This window comes from Dendrobates tinctorius, unplaced genomic scaffold, assembly GCF_039654945.1.
Source record: "Dendrobates tinctorius isolate UK_male_01 unplaced genomic scaffold, ASM3965494v1 ptg000016l, whole genome shotgun sequence".
In the NCBI taxonomy this organism is placed as follows: domain Eukaryota; kingdom Metazoa; phylum Chordata; class Amphibia; order Anura; family Dendrobatidae; genus Dendrobates; species Dendrobates tinctorius.
In genome coordinates, this window is record NW_027361684.1 from 49,622,462 (window position 1) to 49,647,090 (window position 24,629).

General features: G+C 44.0%; 1 protein-coding gene across 1 annotated transcript in view; it reads right to left on the bottom strand.

Annotated features, from left to right (window-relative positions):
- PTCHD1 (patched domain containing 1) overlaps positions 1 to 24,629 on the bottom strand; it is a 331,170-nt gene that overhangs the window by 193,634 nt on the left and 112,907 nt on the right. Inside the window, exon 3 of the mRNA XM_073565832.1 lies at positions 9,960 to 10,620. Within this exon, the coding sequence (XP_073421933.1) occupies positions 9,960 to 10,620 (661 nt within the window). The remainder of the gene's footprint in view (positions 1 to 9,959; positions 10,621 to 24,629) is intronic.

Here is a 24,629-nt window from a genome sequence, read left to right on the forward strand (position 1 = left end):
CAGATTCTCAAATAGACCAAGAGACATTAAAAACTGCTGTCTTCCACTCATCATCCTCCCAAATGCGCATCAGATATTAAACCCCTCTAAAATCAAGTTTAGAAAACCATTTAGCCCCAGTAAGCTGATTATAAAGGTCAGGGATGACTGGAAGTGGGTAGGTATTTCTAACTCTAATTTTGTTTAGTTCACAGAAATCAAGGCAAGGGCGGAGCCCCCATCTTTCTTTTTCACAAAGAAGAAACCAGCAGCTGTAGGAGAGGAGGAAGGATGGATATGACCATTCTGTAAACTTTCCTTCGTTTACATATTCTTTCATAGCAGTCCGTTCAGGTAATGAGTCTAATGACAAATTGTACAGGTGAGCTTTGGGCAATTAGGTACTAGGAATAAGATCAATAGCATAATCATAAAAACGATGGGGATGGAGTATTTCTGCATCTTTTTCCGATAACACATGATCAAAGTATTTCAGGTACGCCAGCAGACCCCCCAGACTAGTGGAGCAAATTTGCACAGAACAAAGACATTTCTTATGGCAGTGAGGCTGCACTTAACAGTATCCTTCTGACACCAATCAATAACAGGATTATGAATACTCTGCCCTCCTCCTCCTGAACCTGTCGGCTGCCTTTGACACAATGGACCATTCCCTACTATTACAGACCCTCTCATCCCTTGGCATCACAGACTTGGCCTTGTCCTGGATCTCATCATACCTAACAGACCGGACATTCAGCGTCTCCCACTCACACACCACCTCCTCACCTCGCCCCCTATCTGTCAAAGTCCCACAAGGTTCAGTCCTAGGACCCCTGCTCTTCTCCATTTAGACCTTTGGCCTGGGACAGCTCATAGAATCTCATGGCTTTCAGTATCATCTCTATGCTGATGACACACAGATCTACATCTCTGGACCAGATATCACCTCCCTGCTAACCAGAATCCCTCAATGTCTGTCCACTATTTCATCCTTCTTCTCTACCAGATTTCTGAAACTTAACATGGACAAAACAGAATTCATCATCTTTCCCCCATCTCACGTGACCCCCCCAACGAACCTATCCATTACAGTAAATGGCTGCCCACTCTCCCCAGTTCCACAAGCTCGCTGCCTCGGGGTAATCCTTGATGCTGATCTCTCCTTCAAACCACATATCCAAGCCTTTTCCACTTCCTGCCGACTTCAACTCAAAAATATTTCATGAATCCGTTCATTCCTCAACCAAGAATCTGCAAAAACCCTAGTCCATGCCCTCATTATCTCTCGCCTTGACTACTGCAACCTCCTGCTCAGTGGCCTCCCCTCGAACACTCTCGCACGCCTCCAATCTATTCTAAACTCCGCTGCCCGACTAATGCACCTGTCCCCCCGCTATTCCCCAGCTTCTACCCTCTGTCAATCCCTTTACTGGCTCCCCATTGCCCAGAGACTCCAGTACAAAACCCTAACCATGACATACAAAGCCATCCACAATGTGCCTCCTCCATACATCTGTGACCTCATCTCCCAGTACTTTCCTGCACGCAACCTCCGATCCTCACAAGATCTCCTTCTCTACTTCCCTCTTATCTCCTCTTCCCACAATCGCATACAAGATTTCTCTTGCCCATCACCCCTACTCTGGAACTCTCTACCACAACATATCAGACTCTCACCTACCATCGAAACCTTCAAAAAGAGCCTGAAGACCCACCTCTTCCGACAAGCCTATAACCTGCAGTAACCACCAATCGACCAAACCGCTGCATGACCAGCTCTACCCTCGCCTACTGTATTTTCACCCATCCCTTGTAGATTGTGAGCCTTCACGGGCAGGGTCCTCTCTCCTCCTGTACCAGTTATGACTTGTATTGTTCAACATTATTGTACTTGTTTTTATGTATATCCCTCCCTACATGTAAAGCGCCATGGAATAAATGGCGCTATAACAATAAATAATAATAATAATAATAATAATATGCAGCCATAGAAATCCTCAGCAGGTAATTTATATAAGACATAACAGGGGATGGACTCAGAGTGAAGAGTTCCCAAAATTAGGGTGAATTCCACCACGTTAGCAGCTGGACAAAGTTTTAGGGTAACAATGTTTTGTCAATGATGACAATGGATCTTTCCCACCTAACTGTCCCTAATCCTAATTTAAGAACCAGTTCATAGTCAATAAAGTTTGTGGCAGACTCACAGTCAATGAAAGCAAGTGCAGATAATCACAGGTTCTGAAAACATAGTTCCACATTCAACAGTACTTTTGTCTGAGGAGTAAAAAAGGTACCTGGAATCCTGAGTGACCTCATGGATAATCACCCATTCTTAGGTGTTTCCTGTCAGCTTGTTTGTTTGAGGGTTAATTGAGCAGTCCTTGAGATAATGCCCAGCGTGACCACAGTAGAGGCAGAATCCAAAGTTTTGCCGTTGCCACTCTACAGCCCGAGAGCTGGCTACTCCAACCTCCATTGGTTCAGTCTCAGTCTCTCTGGAATTCTATGATCCATACAAACGGTTTGAGTCATGGCCTCTTCAAAAAACAGGGTGGAGCATGCAAAACCATATCGTCCTTAAGAGTAGCCATAATAAAGCCACAGCAAAATTGACACCTGCTGGCAGCAGCATTCCACAGAACCTCAGAGAACATTTGCCGGAACTCTGAACTTTAATCCTCAGTGGTGCAGCTCCCCCTGCGTCAAGTTCATGATTTTAGCCTCCGCCACCTGGACCCTGTCATGTTCATCACAGATCATCCCTAAGGTGTCAGAAAGGTGTCAGCATAAAACCATTCTGGGGCTAGTGGGGACAAAGAGAATGCCCAAGTCTGAGGACCCCCACTGAATAGGGACATAATTATACCCCCCGCTGGGACTCATCACTTGAAGAGTAAAACATAGTTTACAACTCTGCATTAATACCCAAAACTGATCCCTCTCCTCTGATAATCTGTCAGGAAGTGCCACAACTCACTCAGGGCAGTCAACTGCATGTCAGCATGTCCAGAAGACAAATACTGCTGATAGCGGAGAGTTTTGAGAAGCACGTAGAGTACTAAACTGACCCTGCAGTTGGGACTGTGATGATTCTAGCCTCTGGTAATCAATGGCCAGACCCTGAACCATCTGGGCCAGATTTATCAATTGCTCACAGAGTGCACGAACTGGATTCATTTGTCAGGATAAAAAATGTATGTGGCTAGAAGCAATGTGATGCTAGTCACTACTCACGGACATACTGTGAGTCAGAGAAGTCAGACAATTCGGGGCAAGTACCAAGTAGAAAACCAAGGGAAAAAACAAGTCAGGTCAAAATACCTGTTGATAGCAGACAAAAGCAAAAGGACAAGACAAATGAATTGTCAGAACACGGTGCAATGATCAAGCCGTGGAAGAACATAACTCAGAACAACAGAATCAGGCACACTCACCAGGAAGAAAAAACTACATCTGACAGGGATCAGAAGCAAACTGCTCAGTTAAATAGCTTGGGCAATCTTCAGAACAAAAACACCTGGAGAAAGTCCTGCACCTCCCAGTCCCAGATTGGACAGCCGAGCTGTCAATCAAAGCGCCGACCGCTCAGCTTGCCCATCACAAGATTGGATAGCCGCGCTGTCTATCAGAACACTGACAAGTCAGCATGACAAAGTTTCCATAGGACAGCAAACAATCACCCTCTGAGCGGAGAAATCAAGACACTAATAAGACCAGGCCTCAGCAGCCCCAGAAATGGCGCATCCATTAGATGTGCCAATTCTGGCATTTAGCCTTGGATCTTCCTTATTTCCCTGGTGCTGTGGAAATCGTGGAAATAGCCTGGGAATTTGAGAAGAGCCATTTCTGGGATGGCTGAGGGCTGGTCTTATTAGGCTGGGAAAGGGCCATTATCGGTGAACCTTCCCAACCTATTAATATCAGTCCCCAGCTGTCTGTTTTGCCTTAGTTGATACTGTCATTTTTAATAACAAGCAAAGGCAAAGCAGACAGCCGGGGGGCTGATAGTAATAGGCTGGGAAGGTACATGAATATTGTCCCTTTCCCAGCATAACAAGACCATCTCACTGCTCTCTGCTATCTCTTGGCTCGTTATTAAAAATAATAAATTATTTATTTATTACCGTGTCCCTACGCCAGTAAGAGAACAGAAGGTGTTTATACAGGATGGGTCATGTGTTGCATTGGCCAATTCCAACCATACCAATACTTAACAAGCATTTGTATGTTTCTTGTTAAGCAACCTGCTTACCAAGAGTATTTTTACAGTTCGTTCTTATGCTATTTTCTCATGTCAATGGGACATTTGTTTTCCCAAACTAGTCATACCACTCATTATGTTATTGTGCCTCTATGGGTGTAATAATATGATTTTCAAGAGATGACATCATTACCAGCTCCCTGCAAATCTCACACCTGCAAGCGACTTTCTTTACCCACGTCATTGCACCTCTGGAGCCAGGAGTATGCTTCCCAGCTTCAGAGGCGCACTGAGCATCTCCGGGAAGCAAAGAAGAAGCTTAATATTTGGCTCATCTGTTGGCATCAGGCATTTTGTTCACTTACGGACATGTGCAGTGCGCCTCTGCAGCCGGAAAGTGTTCACTCAGCTTCAGATATGCATTGATGTGGAAAAAGGAAGTCGCACACATACACAAGATTTGCAGAGAACTAGAGATAACGCCATCTCTTGAAAATCATGTTATCAAGTTCATAGGGGCATTATAACACATTGAGTGGGATGACTAGTCTGGTGTGACAAATGCTCCTTGGACTAGTCATAGGGAAATTAGCATACGAAAAACGGACTGCAAAAAGACTTTTCCTTTACATGTGTCAAACAGTATAAGGGGCTTGTTAGGCTGGGTATTTAGAAAGGAATATACAAATGCTGGTGGGGTGGTGGGCATTGGGAACCTGTCAGGTTCCCTTTAACAAAAACAGACGTAATCAAGCTCCATAAAGGTCTTTTCGTGACTTCACAATTTAAGTTTCATTCTACACGTGGATATCCAAGGAAGCCAAAACCGATAACTTATACATTTCTCCAGTTTTACTTGTCAATGATGATTTAGATTTCTGCTGAAAACAGATACAGTATATTGAAACTAATAAGAGAGAAAATTATTTCATGGTTTACAGATTTACTGTTTGTTTTTTGTTGCAAGGATTAATATACAGCAATCGATGCAGAACATATTATTTAATAACCTTTACATTCATGTAAAATATTACCAGAGAAGATAGAGTAAAGTTGCTAAATCTCTCATAATTATAGGGGTTGTCTGGCCTTGTGGAGCTTTGACACTTGACAATCCCACACATTGGCTGTCTTAGACTGTGTGCAGCAGATATTGCGTTTCTGATGCATTTTTTCTGTGCAGATTTGTTACAAGACCTGAAGGGTTTGCTGATGACTGCAAGGTGAATGAGAATCTTGAAGTATCTTATTTGTGACAGATTACATCTGCAGTATGTCTATACTTACAGCTTTTTTGCTGCAGATTTCACCCATACTAATGCATCAAAAATGTATGTTTTTTACTTCTGCATTTTTCCTGCCGAGAGATGCAGAAATGGTGTACACATTTCTGGACCAAATACTTAAAATTACAGAAGGGCACAAGTACAATTCTTCTATGCCTGAAATAATTGCATCTGGACTGTTGAAGTACTTATACACGGTATATGTTTTGGCTATATGCCCATTTAGCTGACAGCTATTTTTCCCAACTCCACGATACACATGAAGCACTCGTGCACATGACCGTTTTAATTGGCCAAGCGTTATCCACATTTTTTTTATGGGTAGCATTCGTACCCATGTTATTCTTTTTGGCTGTGCACATGTCCAATTTTTTCCTTGGACTGAGACGCAGGGCAGGGTAAGTGCAGATGACCATTTTCTCTCCATCTGAGAAAATCGATCTGTTTCTGCTAATCAGACTCTGATCAGAGTTTAATCACAGTGAAATCCGACTTTATTGAAGGTGGAGAGAAAAAAAAATTTCCCCACCTTCTCCATTATGTCAGTCCGTAAAAATTGGAGTGTACTTGGATGTCATCTGAGTGCTGTCTGATTTTTTTCATTAATGAGCAAGTACTATCCTATTCTAGAAAGCAAATTGTTCATGCTGCAATTTTTTTTCATATGCACAGCCACATAGAATAACATGGGTACGAATGTGATCTGTCACAACCACAGATAGCACTCGTCCAATTTAAATAGTCATCTGAACAGGCCCAAACACTGAGCATTCAGGTATACTTTATGGTGAGAGCTGACTAATCTGTCTCATCTGGTATTGACTTAGCTGCCTGCAGAACATAAGTATCGGGCAATTGCATTCAAACCACATAATCATGATGGTACGCCAATCTCGATCTAATAAGTACAATGAGTAATAAACATTATGCTCATATAGACTCAGCACTCTATGAAGCCTAGATGTGTTAAATGTACTCAATATTGGGATGGACCAGCTTCATGTCTAACTCTTACGTTTCAAGTGAAGTAGTACATACAGCAGTGCAGGTGTCAAGACTAATTCAGAAAAAGCTTTATGTGGAAAAACCGAAGCAAATTTCATAGATATTCTCTATGACTTCTGCTATTACTAAAACAGCATTATAAATGTCAGAAAACTGTTTGTCTCCAGGAATCATCTCTGCTCTATCCTATGCTGTTCTCATGTATAGTATAGAAGACCTGACTCATCCACTTTATTTGCTGTGTTACTCCTGTACATTTGGATCATTAAAGGGAATCTGTCACCTATTTTTTTGAGTATCATCTGCCGGCACCACCATCAGGGGCTTATCTACAGCATTCTGTAATGCTGTAGATAAACCCCCGAAGTAACCTAAAAGATAAGAAAAATGGTTTTGGTCCGATGGGTGTCGCTGTTCGGTCCGGAGCCTCGTGTCTTCTAACGGTGACGTCCTCTTTTTTGCTTCCCATTGTGGCTCTTGTTGAGGGCAGAGCAGAGTACTGCAGTGCGCAGGCGCTGGGAGAGGTCCGGCGCTTGCGCACTGCAGGACTCTGCTCTGCGCTCAACAGGGCAAAGCAGTATGCCTGCGCAGGAGCCACGACGGGAAGCAAAGAAGAGGAAGTCACCATTAGAAGGTGGGAGGCACTGGACCGTGACACCCATCGGACCAAAACCAGACCCGGACCTCCCCTGGGTGAGTATAATATAACATTTTTCTTATCTTTCAGGTTACATCGGGGGCTTATCTACAGCATTACAGAATGCTGTAGATAAGCCCCTGATGGCAGAGCCGACAGCTGATGCTCAAAAAAATAGGTGACAGATTCCCTTTAAGGCTTTACTATACTGAATTGTTGGGGATAATCAATTTGGAAGGAATTTGAATCTAATTTCTGGTATTTTCTGGTAGTTGATGTTCAGGGATTTCATAATAAATCCTTTTTTTCATCCTGCTCAGAAAATGTCTAGTTACCTAATTTTCAAACTCAACCCTTCTGCAAGATTTAATGTGGCTAATACAGTTTCCAGAGCAATGTGATCAGTGATCATAAGACATTACAAGATGCAATGTGTCAAAGGGTGTAATTTCAAAATCCACCTGCCAAGAGATTTGGCAGCCAAGTAGATACTAAGAAGCACACACAGGCAACACTCCTAGGCAGCAGACATTTATTTTATATAACTAAGCTCTTCATGCAAAAATATTACTTCTGTAATTTCTGAATGTAGATCTTGAACTTTAAATAGTCTGGTACCACACATTTCTATATTGGGAGGTGAGTGGGACTGATAATATCACACTAGTGCTTGCTCCCAATTGCGATTAAATCGGATTGCATTTGCATCAATTTAATCCTGTGCTACTGTTCTCAGTGGCGTATTTTTTCCTGCTCCGATCTGATCGTGTTTGGACAGGTAAAAAAGTCACAACATGCTGCGATTGCATGCCAAATTTGGAATGCACGCACCCATATAAATCTGTGGGTGCCTGTGAAACATCGCACTGCACTCGGATATCATGATTCCTGTTATTCATGACATATCTGTAAGCATGGCATTAGCATCCCTGGTCAATTAATATAAGTGATTACCCCCATATAATCTTCACTTCCCTTCCTTAGCTTAATTGATGCAGAGCTAAAGAAGACTGACTTAGTTTAAAGAGAACCTGTCAGTAGGATTTCACACCCAACTAGTTATATGCGGATGAAGCTCTTTCAAGGACAAGTCCAGCGGGACCTTTTCATGGCCAATCCATTCCTCTATTACTGAGAAACTGAGGTTTGAATTGATTAACAATTGAGGCTGAAGGACTATTAGAGATCTGATGCCTTTGTCACTCCAGCTCTTTTCCCTCCCGCTTGACTGACAGCCTGTGTGCCATGTGACTTCAGGTAAAGGAGTCATCAGTCATGCAGAAGGGGGTGGCACTGGGCGGGAAAATAGAGCTGGAGTGATAGATGCTTCATATCTGCAATAGTTCATCAGCCTCATTTGTTAATCAATTCAAATACAGATATTTCATTAATGGAGGAAAGGACTGGCCATGTAAAGATATTGCTGGACTTATCTTTGAAAGAGCTACATGCACATATAAATACTTGGCAATGTGAAGTCCTGCTGACAAATTCTCTTTAGGTACTGTGCCAGCCAACCCCTTTTGAAGTGGGGGAGATTGCACACTACTTTTACTTGTTTAAAAGCAGAAGTAGACCTTTTGTGATCATGTCACAACATTGAAAACATGACATGCATAAAGATTTTACAATTTAACCTTGCATCAGGTGCAATAGGCCTGACAGGCACATCTCACACATTTTTTATTCCCCCTCCTCTCTGAGGAGGCAGGGGATCCGCCCTTTCCAGTTCTTTCTTACCTTTAGGTGCTGCTTCAACCCCCCACAAGAACTTTCACCAACATCTTTTTGTGTCCTTTCAGGCTCATTGCGCATTAAGATCCTCAGTTTTGAAGATTCACACTTTCTAGGGTTTTTTTCATCACAGTTGTTTATTTTGATCACTTTAAAAATGAGTAATGCAAAGGTTGCGGATATTTTGCACAATATTTTATGTACTTTCTTTTAATGCATCCCTATGAAGGTCACTGATTACTCTTAGAGCCCAGAAATTGAGATAATTAGATATTATAGGCTGATTTCTAATCTGTGCCTGTCAGGCTCACTGCGCCTGAACTCGGGAGTGCTAGAGATGCATCTGACCTAGGGTTAAGCATTTGCTGTCACTCTATTGAATTACTGATAGAAAGGGCAGAAAAATATCAACTGATCACTATTTCCCACCTGCTCAGCTGCTCCTGCTCTATAATATGCCACTTCTTAAAGAAGCACTCTTATCAAAGTTTTTTCCTATCAATATATTGCTCACTTTGACCTTTTAAGTAGTCAATTCTTCTCTTAGCCATTAGGTCTATGATATCATGTGTTGAAAAACAGACTAGCTCAATCCTTCTAAGCTCTATAAAGGAACTAGGTCTCTTTTCCCCGCATGATTCATCATGAGAACTACAATTCTCATATCACAGCTAGATCCCTGGCAGAGGGATGAACTGAGTAGCTGGGTCAGATGTTGAAGAGGCGGTGGAGCTGGGCTGCCAGGGACTTACAAAGATGTAGAATCATAGTTTTCTAATGATGACTCATGCAGGATAAAGAGACTTCCTGTTTCTATGCAGAGGCTAAAAAAATTCAGCTAGACTGTTTTTACTCACGTGATGTCATAGACATTATGGAAAAAAGAAAAATTAACTGTTATATAATATGATGACTGCAGTCTATTAAGAGGATAAAAAAATTTGATGGCAGTGTTTCTTTAATGAAGCAGCATATTGAAATGAAAACGTTGACTTGAAGCAAATGTGGTGCACTTTACTATATTCTGAACTTTTTCAAACTCATACTTATCCAGCTATTACCCATACTCCACACTTGTATTTCTGAACACTGTTAAAAAAAAATAGTTTACCTAGCATGATGAATGGAATTCCTAGGAAGGTTGAATTATATTTTCCTCCTGTCAAATTGATGATCCCTGCAGCAGTGAGAGTGGAAAGAGTGACTGTCATAAGTCCTAGTAGACCAAGCCAAGGTTTACTTCGAACACAGTCCTGCATGGAACAGCACAAGATGGCCAATGAAACAACTAAGATAAGACTTGTGATCAGGTAACGTTCTGCAACCTTGCTGGTTTTCTGAAAATCTTCGCCTAGAGATGAAGACGTGAAAGGGTACATTTTGACCTCTCTATTTAACCTTTGAAAGCTTTCTACAGTCTCGCAGAAAATAGATTCCCACTTTTCAGCCACCATTTCATTGATAGAGTTGATTGCCTGCAGATAATACGTGAGCTGAATGGCCTCTGCAGACTTAACTCGATCTTTGCTGTGCACGGTGACACCTCCCAACTGATGCCCATTGTAAACTTCTCTGCCATCCTTTAACTGTGTGATGGGGTAGGTAATGACAAAGTTTGTTCGATTTGAAGAGCGAGCTGCTTTCAGTTCTTCCAAAATATGTATTATATCATCCACTATGCAGGTTTTCTCATTGCTCAACATGCAAATGTGAGCAAATGTATAATTGAACCCTGGTCGGTAAACTTGAATCCTTTTCACTGCAGAGTGAAACTGTAAAAGAGAGAAAAAAGCAAATGATTAATGTGAAATGTCTTGTCCCTTGCTGTAAAGTCTAGAGAATCCATCTAATCCACATAACAAGAAATCTATAGCTAAGTAATCTACATTTATATAGACATACGACTTGAAAGCTTACGAACCATAACTAGCACTACAGAACACAAGAGCCATTGTGGAATAAACACAATTACAAGTACTACAGTAGATTAATAAGAATAGTCATCAATTTCGGGAACTAATCTAGTTACCTAATTGGAGTTGGGAAATACTCATGTTCCAATTTGCATTTTTTGGCATCTTCATTTTTTTTTTACTTTTAGTTAGATCAATACTGTTGGAAGAGGAGTTAAAGATGGACTGTGTTTTTTCACCTTTTTAAGTTTGTCACTATGTATTGTTCCATAATCTAATTCCACATAGAAATGCAGTTTACCTTTAGGTTCAACAATAACTACTGTTAGGACTAGAGATAAGCAGATCAATTCAATGAAGATGGAGTTTTATTTGAATTTCAAACATTTTGCAATTCAGTTTGCGAAGATCACAAAAAAATGCCCAGCAGCCACTTTGGTAAGCCATTTGGGGCAAGTAAATGGTAAAAACAACAAAACAAAAACTAATACTCACCTCACCGCTCACCACTCCAGCCTTCCTGCTTCTCTCTCTACTTGCCTTCTGGTCTTTCCACCATCGCACCATATCTTCTGCGTCTTCATTATAAGCCAGGACCCCTGGATATGACCAGGCTTCCATGGAAACTGCACAATGTAAGATTGCAATGTTTTGACATCATGGCATGCGCCAAAATTTAAAAATGCAAAGTTACCGGGCTGGATGCTCTGGTCTATAATGAATAGGCTGGAGATGCGGACAGCAAGCCATGGGGTGTCCGGAGAGGTGAGCGGTAAAGTAATATTATTTTTTTACATTTATTATGTTCTGGGGTCCAGAGAGACCACAGAGTATAATAAGAATGATTCAGTCCACTGCAAATTAAATCTCTGGGAAAAATAGGGCGAATCTGACAAATTAAAATCCCAAACAATCCACTTATCACTAGTTATGACTTATATGTTACTAGGTATATAATGCTATAATGACAAGTTTTAATATACAGATTTTTGCATACACATATGAAATGGAATTTGAAGCTAGTACATTTGTCATAACAATGTCTTGCTATATATATCCACCATTGTGGAACATTTTTAATATCTGGTAAATGTACAGCTAGGAACAATAGCAATACAGGATTTAAATTAATGGTATCTGTAAAGGAATGCTAGAAGGTGCTTACCACAAAGAAAAAAAACATTTTTGTAATTGTGGTAAGCATCAAAAGTATATCAAATACTGACCATAATTTTGAATTTTTAAGTCTATACAGATAAAAATATGATTTACAAAAATAACCACTGAATGGAGCCTAATAACCTAATTCATAAAACTCCAGATAATTTAAGCCTTAGGCTGGAGTCAGACACAACCATTAAAAAATCGGTCCCATTTTAACGGTACGAAATCGCACAAAGAATTCTTGTCCAGGGATCCATCTGTCATCCCATTTTCCAGTGATGAACCGATTTTATTCGCATCTAAGCATCAAATTGACATTCAATGCCAATGTCTGATGCTCTTTCCTGTTGACCAGAAGAAGTCTTGCGATTTAATCGCAAGTCACACGTGTGGTGCGTTTTCAATGCGTTTTTTAATCGCATCCATAGACTTGCATTGTCGAATCCGATCCGAAAATCGGTGACAATCGCAGCATGCTGCGATTGTCTTGGTTCGAGGAACGGATGTGATAAAAAAACGCATGATGGGAGCAGCAACATAGAATAACATTGGGACGAATGCAATGCATTTTTTTATCGCATTGCATTCGTCCGATTTTATCGCTAGTGTGACTTCGGCCTTACCATAAGACATGCATTAAAGAGGTTTGCTAAAAATATTTTTTTTTCCCATCTTTCTGAATTGTATTATTATTTTTTTCAACGTGATGCAAAAAAAAAAAAGGAAAAATATGCAGCACTCACCGATATAGCTGAAAAACTGTGCGTCTTTATTTCACATAAATTCCATCAGTAGTTATGTGGACATGCAGGACGTTAGATGAATGCTAGGGGAGGGAGGTGCCGGACAACGGCCATTTCGTGATTACTCGCTTCACCTGGACCCGTAGAAGCGAGTAATCGCGAAACGGCCGTTGTCCGGCACCTCCCTCCCCTAGCATTCCTCTAACGTCCTGCATGTCCACATAACTATTGATGGAATTTATGTGAAATAAAGACGCATAGTTTTTCAGCTATATCGGTGAGTGCTGCATATTTTTCCTTTTTTTTTTTTGCTTCACATTGAAATATTCATGTTTTTTCATGCAAGCACCTCCGTTTTTTGACTGAAATATATACCGCAATACTTCAGATAAATAGCTCCGTCTGTTAATGTGGTGATTTGTGTGCCCTAGTATGCCGTTCATCTGTTTGCTCTTTGCCAGGATTATTTTTTTTTTTCCTAATTGGACATTAGATAGGACTGCTCCGAGAAGGGTTACCGTGACGTGGTGGAGTGGCTTGGTATACATTTTTTGCAAAAAACGGTTCAACTAAATACCCTGTTTTTGTTATCATCACTTACTAGCACTTGCTGCTTACTGTTACATATATTTTACAATAGAGTATTTATGCACATTTGTCATACTGTGTGTTTTTTCTGTGTCTTAAAATTAAAAAAGGATTTAAAAAATAATTTAAGTAAAAAATAGCATTTTTATTAAAAAATTGGAAATGTTAGTGTAATTTTTTGAGGGAAGCAAGAAGTGCCAAAAATTGGGGACTCAGGGGGATTCAAACACACCCTGTATTAGACATAAAGATAGGCCTCATACACATTCTATTCAAATTATAATGTAGTGGTACTCCTAGACTCATAAAGGCTTTGCAAATCTTGCCAAAAATTACAAGCAGTGTCATCCATACACCCCTGAAGGCATGAATTGTAGTGCCTCATTCAAATATTATGAAAAAAGTATTGTTGTGTTACTCCTAAACTCATAAAATGTCTGCACACAGTGCAAAGCCTGCCAAAAATTACAAGCAGTGTCATCATCTGAATGCATGTAGAGGAGCAAGAGAAACCGACTACAAACTAAAATGTGTCTATACAAATACACAGAACATGAGAAACAAACAAGGAGAATTGGAGCTGCTAACACAGGAAGAGAGAGATATGATGTCATAGGCACCACAGAAATTTGGTTGGATGATAGACACGATTGGAATATAAACCTTGAAGGCTACAACTTATTTATTAGAAACAGGATTATCATGAGGGGAGGAGGAGTTCCATTTTATGTTATACATTTTCCTATCTTCACAGAGATCCAAGCTGCAGAAAATGGTAGCCCCGTAGTAACCGTTTGGGTAAGAATACGAGGAGCGAAGAACAGAAAGGACACTATTGTAGGTGTTTACTATTGGCCACCTGGGCAGACTGAAGATATCCATGACGGACATACATTTTTAGATCAGATGTCTCTGTTCTCAAGATAGTATTACACAGTGATCATGGGAGATTTTAACTATCCAGATATTTGTTGGGAATCTCTCTCAGGCAAAAGTAATGGACATAGAAAATTATATTCTCTTGCTAATGACTTTATATTTCAAAAGTTAGAAGAGAGAACAAGAGGATTTGCAAAACGAAGAGTGGTACTTCTACAAGGCTTTGCACAGAGTTCAAGGCCAGGAAAAAATTATATGTAGGGTTAATCAGTCATCCCTAGACCCTAGAAGGCAACAACTGGTTGGCCTCACTCAAATATTCAGCATTAAAAGAACTTTATGTGTTGCTGGCATCTGGTGGTGTGGAAAAGTTGGGTCTAATCCAGGCTTTGTTGAATGTCTTTGTTGGCAAAAGTGCCTATCGGTTATGACCCCCTGGTGGCACTACAAACCCTCTCATACAAGACGCTAGTGGCAGGGCAGCCCAACACTTCCAAGGGGAAAGCTCATGCCAGGTGTCCATCTTTGATACCAATAGCTGATGGTCGCAGAGGAATTAGGAAGTATGCTGGTTTTGTCAGCCAGGTATTGCTTGACCATCTTTAAAAACTTTTCCCTCCTTGAAAAAAATATGCAGTCATCAGGGCATGGACTCTGGGAGGGTGTCATGAAATTGGCATAAGAATTTAACAGTGTGTCCCTGCCTCTGCTGTACCTGGTGTGTCTTCTTCGCCTCTCCTCCTCGGTTGTGCAAAGAAGCTTGCCCCCTGCTGTTAGCATTGTCTGTTGCAAACTTTTTCAACATATTTTCCACAATGGCCTTCTGGTATAGCACCATTTTAGAAGACCTCTATGCCTCAGGAAGAAGAGATGCAATATTCTCCTTGTGCTGGTCTAGCAGTGTGGACAACCAGTACTCTTTTTTTTGGCCAAGATGAAAGTAACATGAGGGTCATGGGAAAGGCAGTGTTACATAAAGTCTTCAATATGTGCCAAGGTCCCTACAGTCAACACTTCACTGTCTCCACCATGATGACTACTCTCCATCTCCTCCTTCATTTCTTCCTCCTCATTTCCCTTCTTAGTCCATCAATGTAGGAGTGACTAGATAAAGCTTGTGTTGGTGCTAGCCTCTTTTGCATCAGCTCCTGTTCCTCATCTTACACCTCCTCATTGTTAACCAATCTACGCTGATCAGATGAGATGAGGCTGGGCTGGGTAGTATCTCCCTGTCTCATATCTTCCTCAGTCTCCACCTGGTCTGCATGCAAAACTTCATATTTAATTGCCAGCAGTGACCATTTAAGTTGGCGTAGAAGCGGGATTGTTACGCTGATGATAGCATCATTACCACTCACCATCTTTGTGGAGTCCTCAAAGTCTTAGCGAACCACACAAATGTCAGACATTTATGCTCAATTTTCAGTTGTTATGTGCAGAGGCTGACCAGAATATCAACAGGCATATAACAGCTGGTATTCCACAACTGGCCTCTCCTGCTCACAAAGCCTTGCCAGCATGTGCAGTGTGGCATTCCAGTGTGTGGTCATATCGCACACCAGTCGGCGATCTGGCACTTGCATGAACTACAGCACGTGTGTTAAGCATGGTACATGTGTGAGCTTGCCAAGCTTCACAACTGCCACCAGGTTATGCCCAATATCGCACATGACCATGCCTGGTTGTAGATTCAGCAGCAAGAGCCACAGGTCTGTCTGGTCTGTTATTCCTTTAGATAACTCGGTGTGCAGTTTGTCTCCTAGACATACTATCTTCCGCAGAGTCTGTTGCTGCTTCACTGAGGCAGTGCTGCAGCGCTTCCAGCTTCTGGCTGATGTGGACAATGTGCTCTGAGATAGCACATCGGCAATGGACAATGGGGAGGAGCTGGAGGGGGTGCAGGAACTGGTGTAGGAGGTGGATAAAGTAGGGCCAGCAATCCATGGTGTCAGTAGCTCACATGCTGTGCCAGGGTGCCAGGGTGAGACTCAGCCTTGTCATCCACAATGTCAACCCATTGTGCCACCAGGGAAATGTAGCATCTCTGGAGACAAGCGCTTGTCCACATGTTGGTCACTATGTGGATAATCCCATTACCTGCATTGGTAAAGGTGCAGGTGCTGTTCCTAGACACGTGCTGGTACAAGGCAAAGATGCCACACCGGGAGAAATAGCATCTGAGGACCGAGTACCAAAGGACCAAATTTGTACACCTGCAGCAGGACAAATTTTGGTATTTCAAACCAACAAAGTATCACAGAAACCAAGTTCAACGGTATATATTGTAGGGATTCAACTCGCTCAGGAGCCACGGGAGTCAATCAAGAGGCACGTTCCTTTAAAAGTTCTTAGGGTTTATTGCTTCATAACTAGAGTTGAGCGACTTTTGGTTTTTTAGGGTCGAGTTTCGTTTCGTGAAACCCGACTTTTCCAAAAGTCGGATCGAGCAAGATCGTCCGATTATAGGGAAAAGTCGGGGTTGTCCCGAAACACGAAACCCAATGTAAGTCAATGGGGAATAAAAGTCGGCATTGAGAGGAGGACAGGAAACACACCTACAGTGCCCATTTGAATGCCAAAAGCATCAATTCTTCTTACTTAAGCTTGTCAACCTTAATTAACTTCATAATACAAGTTACGCACTGAAAAATGGGGGTTATTTGGCTAAAGTTGTGGGGGGGAGGGCTGGCTGCAGGTTTTCATGTGCCCTGGGCGAAAGAGCGCCCCTTTAACACATACCACAACTCATCATGCTCCGATACGGCAGAGAAATAGCGGTATAGTACAATGAAAAATACTTCACTTTTTACATCTCATGACGAGGCCCATCTATTTCTCCATACAGAATCATTGGTCCCATATAATGTTTGAAACAGTATATGATGAGCTCCACATAATGCTACAGTATATGTTGGTCCCCATGGATGAAGCTCCACTGTCTTATGGGCCCAAATAATGCTCCAAACATAATGGGCCCCATTTCTAATGCTCTAGTGTATAATGGGCCCTGTAAATGCTGCTCCAGTGTCTGATGTCCACCTTTGGATTGTTCCAGTGTATGGTGGGCCCCATCTATCATTCTCCAGAGTATAGTGCTCCCCAAAAATTGCTGTCCCAACATTGAAAACAATCAAATAAGTCTCCTCGCTAGGGAATCCCTGTACTTGTCTGGACTCCTCGTCGTCCCCATCTTCCATCTCACTGCACAGTATTTCAACTTTGCAAGTGCTGTGATCCTGAGCAAGCAGGGGGGGCCCACTCGTTGGCAACGGCACTGGCACAGGGCCCCTGATAGTACGGTGGTGTGTCTGATGGCGGGTGGGCCGAACCTGCACTTTCATCTGCAGCTTCCTCTTTGTCACCGTGTAAGATGGAACTGTATATGGGAAGGGTAACCTGAGTTTCATCAGGGTCAGATTCAGGTCGTGTAGCGTGCGAGGGGAATGTAGTGGTCTGGGTCAATGTACCAGCAGATTCATCGAGCAGTGGCTGGGCATCAGTGCACTTGTGTCGCCCCCAGGAGTACGGTCGCCACAGTGGCATTACCTTCTTCCTAGGGAGTGTGATGTCATGCTTGGGAGCAACGAACGATCTCTCTAGCAGGTTAACTGATTGGGCGGCGTTATTCCCACGAATCATGACCCTCCAAACAGCGTTCATGAAGGCAAAGTGTTTGTTTTACGTGGGCAGTATGGTTGCAAAGCTGAACCTTAAAGGAATGTCCAGAAGGGCACCACCAGGAGTGGAGCCTACGGTTAAATTCGACTCCACCTGGGAAACCTCAACCATGCCAGCTACAGAACAGATGCACACATTGCAAGCTTAATTCCGTTAATGAACGAGACTCCGTCATGCCCTGCGGTCCGAGTCCGGCTTACTAGAGGGACACGTGAGGCTCTGGCACATGAGATTGGCCAATAACTGGTGTGACATGCCCTTACATGTCCGTGGCTGCATGTGCGCTACACTGAAAAGGCCAGCGTTTGTCGCTTACAGGTGCAGATAACCCGCTGAACAACGTTAGTGATGGGGATCACTGATTACAATTGTTACCCGCGAACAATGATTTCCCAGTAAGTGCAGGTCAACCGCAGTTCCGGAATTAGGCCTAACCGTCATTCCTGAAAAAATGAAAAACTTACGTGTGCAAACCACAGGTGCTGTAGCTTGCTTAACAGCTCGCCAGCCGTTCTCACGCCCAGTATGGATTGCACGTGATTGCACAAAGGTTAGAAAGGGGACCGTATCCCCAGATAACATTTATGGATAGCGTACACATTCAAAATATATGTCTATACATCAGGAGGCAGGCTCAGACGGTGTTAGGCCCAGTATGGATTGCACGTGATTGCACAAAGGTTAGAAAGGGTACCGTATCCCCAGATAACATGTATGGATAGCGTACACATTCAAAATATATGTCTATACATCAGGAGGCAGGCTCAGACGGTGTTAGGCCCAGTATGGATTGCACGTGATTGCACAAAGGTTAGAAAGGGTACCGTTTCCCCGGATAACATGTATGGATAGCGTACACATTCAAAATATATGTCTATACATCAGGAGGCAGGCTCAGATGGTGTTAGGCCCAGTATGGATTGCACGTGATTGCACAAAGGTTAGAAATTGTACCGTTTCCCCGGATAACATGTATGGATAGCGTACACATTCAAAATATATGTCTATACATCAGGAGGCAGGCTCAGACGGTGTTAGGCCCAGTATGGATTGCACGTGATTGCACAAAGGTTAGAAAGGGTACCGTATCCCCGGATAACACGTATGGATAGCGTACACATTCAAAATATATGTCTATACATCAGGAGGCAGGCTCAGACGGTGTCAGGCACAGTATGGATTTGACGGCCCAGACTACACAGCGGAGGAGCAGGGAGAGGTAAAGATTGCAAATGCTGGGGCCCTGCCCAAGCAAGGGGGGCCCACTCGTGGGCGTCGGTACTGGCACTGGGCCCCTCATAGTACGGCGGTGTGTCTGACGGCGGATGTGCACCACCACCGTCAGAGACACTTGATTGCACTATGAAGGACCCTGTGCCAGTGCCCGCGCCCAAGAGTCGGCCTACCCACCTGTCCAGGGCAACTGCACTCGCACGGCGTCGTGCACTAGGTGGTGACCCCAGCCATGGGGGGGGAGGCAGCACAGTTAGGGAGTTTTAGAAAGTGGCATATGTTGATGTTGGACATTCAGCTGATGCAAAAGGTGAAATAGGTCAAGTCCCAGGAAGAGGTGGACCAAAGCAAGCCATTTTTCTGTCACCCTATGTGTCATCAGGGGAAGGTGGGACAAAATCCTTGGAAACCCATGCGTGGTTCATTTTAATGAAGGTTAGATCATCCACATTTTGGGTTGACAGACGGGTCCTTTTTTCTGTCAGGATTGATCCAGCTGCACTGAAGACTCTTTCCGATAGCACACTTGCAGCTGGGCAAGCGAGCTCCTGTAAGGCATATTGTGCCAATTCAGGCCAGGTGTCCAGTTTAGCGGCACACAAGTCAAAGGGGAATGACCTGTGTGGGAGAACATCGATATGGGAGGAAAAGTAGTTTGTAACCATAGTTGACAACTGCTGTCTCCTGTCACTTTCCATCGATGCAGTATTACCAGTTGTGTGAGCGGTACTTGAAAAATCAGTCCACAACATTGTCATGAAACCCCTGTCTCCAACGCCACTTCTGCTGTGTGCACCACGAACACCTCTGCCAAGCTGCCCCCGGCCCGTACGGCTCGTGTGAGAATCATCACCGCTGCTGTGTGCTGGGAATGCCTCAAGCAACTGATTTACCAGAGTTGCTTGTTTATTAGCCAATATTAGGTCAAGGTTCTCCTGTGGCATGATGTTTTGTAATTTGCCTTTATAGAGTGGATCCAGGATGCTGGCCAACCAGTAGTCGTCATCGTTCATCATTTTGGCAATGCGGGGGTCCCTTTTTAGGATCTGCATGGCATAATCTGACATGTGGGCCAATGTTCCCGGTGTCAATGATGCACTGTGAGTGCTGGTTGGAGGAGCACTTTCTGGCAAATCCACATCCCTCCAGTCACGCACAAACCCTGTACCAGACCTTGCCACGCCAACATTTTCACTTGCCCCATGAGATGCATCCTCCTCCCCTAAGTAATCATCCCCATCATCCTCCTCCTCCTCCTCTTCTTCCTCCACCTCGTTCAGGAGAGGTCCCTGAGCAGACAATGGCTGAATGTCATCAAGGATTCTCTCCTCCTCTTCCTCCTCATCAACATTGGCTGCAGAAGCCTGCTCCTTAAGGTGCGTCAAAGTTTGCATGAGCAGACGCATAAGTGGGATGCTCATGCTTAGGATGGCGTCGTCTGCACTTACCAGCCGTGTGCATTCCTCAAAACACTGAAGGACTTTACAGAGGTCTTTCAGCTTCGACCACTGCACACCGGTCAACTCCATGTCTGCTCTCAAAGTGCCTGGCCGTGTATCCTCCCACAAATGCATTATGGCCTGCCTCTGCTCGCACAGCCGCTCCACCATGTGCAGGGTGGAGTTCCACCTTGTTGCAATGTCGATAATGAGGCGGTGGTTGGGAAGGTGGAGCAATCGCTGCAGCTTCTGCATACGAACGGAGTGTACAGGCGACCGGCGGATGTGCGCGCACAGTCTTCGCACCTTCTGGAGCAGGGCTGTTAACTCCGGATAATTTTTGAGGAAGCACTGCACCACCAGGTTCAAGGTGTGAGCCAAGCAAGGTATGTGGCTGAGTTTTGAAAGGGCTATGGCTGCCACAAAATTACGCCCGTTATCACTAACTACCTTGCCTGCCTCAAGATGTACACTGCCCAGCCATGACTCAGTTTGTCGCTGAAAGTACTCGGCCAGCACCTCGGCGGTGTGTCTGTCGCCCAAACACATCATCTGCAACACTGCCTGCTGACGCTTTCCACTAGCTGCTCGATAGGGGGACACATCGTGTGCAACAGTGGCAGCTGCAGATGGAGTGCTCGTACGACTGAGCTCTGTGGACGAGCTTTCGCTTCTGGAGGAGGAGGAGGAGGAGGGTCGAACGCCTACAGCCAACTGTTTCCTATACCGTGGGCTAGGCAGCACTGTCCCACCACCGCTGTCCCCTGTGGACCCTGCATCCACCACATTAACCCAGTGCGCAGTGATGGACACGTAACGGCCCTGGCCATGCCGACTGGACCATGCATCAGTTGTGAGGTGCACCTTTCCGCTCACTGACTGCTTGAGTGCATGGACAATGCGGTCTTTCACATGATGGTGGAGGGCTGGGATGGCTTTGCGAGAGAAGAAGTGGCGACTGGGTAGGTCATAGCGTGGTACTGCATAGGCCATGAGTTCGCGGAAAGCTGCGCTTTCCACCAACCGAAAGGGCATCATCTCAAACGAGACTAGTTTGGCAATGTGGGCGTTCAAACCCAGTGTACGCGGATGAGAGACTGAGTACTTTCTTGACCTACTCATAGTGTCTGGGAGGGTGAGCTGGACTTGAGAGCTGCATATGGTGGAAGTAGCGGTGGACAGGGCGGACTGAGAGAGGGTTGATGATGGTGATGGAGTTGGTGTTCTTTCTGATGGCCTAGAATCAGTCTTTCGTTGATATATCAGTGGGATTCCCTGACTGCTGTGGCCTTGCAACGACACCTCAACATTTGCTGCTGTGCTAACCGGTGGGCTTACAGTGGGGGAAACAATGTAGCGTTGCTGACTACCTTCGTTGTGATCAGTTGCACATGTGGCACTTGAGGTTTGGTGTTGTGTCCACGCTTGCAAGTGCATGCTGGTTAAATGTCTAAGCATGCAACTGGTATTCAAATTTTTCAGATTTTTCCCTCGGCTAAAGGTCTTTGCGCACTTCTTACAGATAACCTTGGCCTGATCATGAGGATTTTGTTCAAAAAAGTGCCACACTGCACTCTTCCTACTTTGGCAGACATTTTGCGGCCTAGCACACTGTGATCTTTTGACCCTCTGGACAAGCTGTCCAGCAACTCTTTTGATGTTTGGAACCTGTCTTTGGAGTACTCCGGGCCTGCCAGATAACAGCTGTTGCGATGTCGATGTCTGCTGTGGATGCTCCTCATCTGAGCTATTGGAAGCAGCACCCTCTTCCCCCAATGGATGCCAATCTGGGTCAACAACTGGGTCATCCATCACCTCCTCTTCTATATCATTTGCACCTTCCTCTGTGTCACCGTGTATGGTGGTATAGTGTGCGGGAAGGGGCACCTGAGTCTCATCAGGGTCAGAATCTGGCTCTGTACACTGCGAGGACAATGTAGTGCTCTGAGTGAATGTACCAGCAGAATCATCCATCAGCGGCTGTGCATCAGTGAACTCCATGTCAGATTTATCTTGGCCTGGGTAATTCACCATTTTACTTGATAATCCAGGCATGGTATGTGAAAACAGCTCCATGGAGTAATCAGTAGTATGGCCTGCGTCATCCTTCAATCTTGGTTGGGGTGAAGGACACAAGGAAAGGTGTGGTTCATGAACATGAGCCTCCAATGACGACTCAGTGCTTTTACTTTTTACAACTGAAGAAGAGGAGGCAATAGAGCTGGAGGCTGAGTCAGCAATGTAAGACAAAACTTTTTCCTGATGCTCTGGCTTTAAAAGCGGTTTGCCAACTCCTAGAAAACTAAGCGTTCGAGGCCTTATGTAGCCAGACGATGACGCAGGCTCAACACCTCCTGCATTCGGTCCTATTTTGCTCTTGCCACTACCATCAGATCCACCACCAACACCATCATTACCAGCTGCCAACCCCGCCCAATTCCACGGCCTCTTCCACCAGCCTTCCTCATTTTTGGTAGAAATGTAGACAAAATCCAACAAACTATATAGTAATGTAAAACAAGGTACAAGGTGTCTATAGGACAGGCGAGATTTTGAATTTCTGCAGACACTTGTGGACACTGGACACTTTTGGATTGTGTGAGGCCCAATGAATATCTGAGCGCTATGTGACAGGCTCGATGGCACAGCTGTGACCAAAGTGACTAGAGGATAAGGGAGATTTTGAATTTCTGCACACACTTGTGGACACTGGACACTTTTCGATTGTGTGAGGCCCACTGATATCTGAGCGCTATGTGACAGGCTCGATGGCACAGCTGTGACCAAAGTGACTAGAGGATAAGGGAGATTTTGAATTTCTGCACACACTTGTGGACACTGGACACTTTTGGATTGTGTGAGGCACAATGAATATCTGAGCGCTATGTGACAGGCTCGATGGCACAGCTGTGACCAAAGTGACTAGAGGATAAGTGAGATTTTGAATTTCAGCAGACACTTGTGGACACTGGACACTTTTGGATTGTGTGAGGCCCAATGAATATCTGAGCGCTATGTGACAGGCTCGATGGCACAGCTGTGAAAAAAGTGACGAGAGGATAAGGGAGATTTTGAATTTCTGCAGACACTTGTGGACACTGGACACTTTTGGATTGTGTGAGGCCCACTGATATCTGAGCGCTATGTGACTGGCTCGATGGCACAGCTGTGCCTGTGACCAAAGTGACTAGAGGATAAGGGAGATTTTGAATTTCTGCACACACTTGTGGACACTGGACACTTTTGGATTGTGTGAGGCCCAATGAATATCTGAGCGCTATGTGACAGGCTCGATGGCACAGCTGTGACCAAAGTGACTAGAGGATAAGGGAGATTTTGAATTTCTGCACACACTTGTGGACACTGGACACTTATGGATTGTGTGAGGCCCACTGAATATCACAGCGCTATGTCACAGGCAGAAATTGGCTAGTGTATCACAAACTACAAGGTGTATGTAGAATTGGGCAGAATAGGAATCTCCCTAGAGTGCAGGTCTGTAAGAACGGAACATGTCCTCGTTTTATTCTCACAGAGTGACACACTGATAGCTTCACTGTGGCTGTGATAACAGCCGTTACACGGTACTGTGTGAGGAGCGTACACTGCTGTATGGTGTGAAAAAATGCATGCTCAGTACCTCAGCAGGACAAAAAAAAAAAATTGGGATTGCTTTTAAAAAAGCAGTTTGCGGAGCAGTGGGTAAACAGCAATGCAGGAATGTCAGGAAGCCTTAGAAGGCAGCCCAACAACCAACACCACTGATACACCACTATATAGCCTCCCCTTGCACTGCACACACAGTGACTGATGTGTTGTACAGGCAAAATCGCTAGCAGCAGAAGCAGTTTTTTTTTCTTCTCAGCAGGACAAAAAAAAAATTGGGATTGCTTTTAAAAAAGCAGTTTGCGGAGCAGTGGCTAAACAGCAATGCAGGAATGTCAGGAAGCCTTAGAAGGCAGCCCAACAACCAACACCACTGATACACCACTATATAGCCTCCCCTTGCACTGCACACACAGTGACTGATGTGTTGTACAGGCAAAATCGCTAGCAGCAGAAGCAGTTTTTTTTTCTTCTCAGCAGGACAAAAAAAAAAATTGGGATTGCTTTTAAAAAAGCAGTTTGCGGAGCAGTGGGTAAA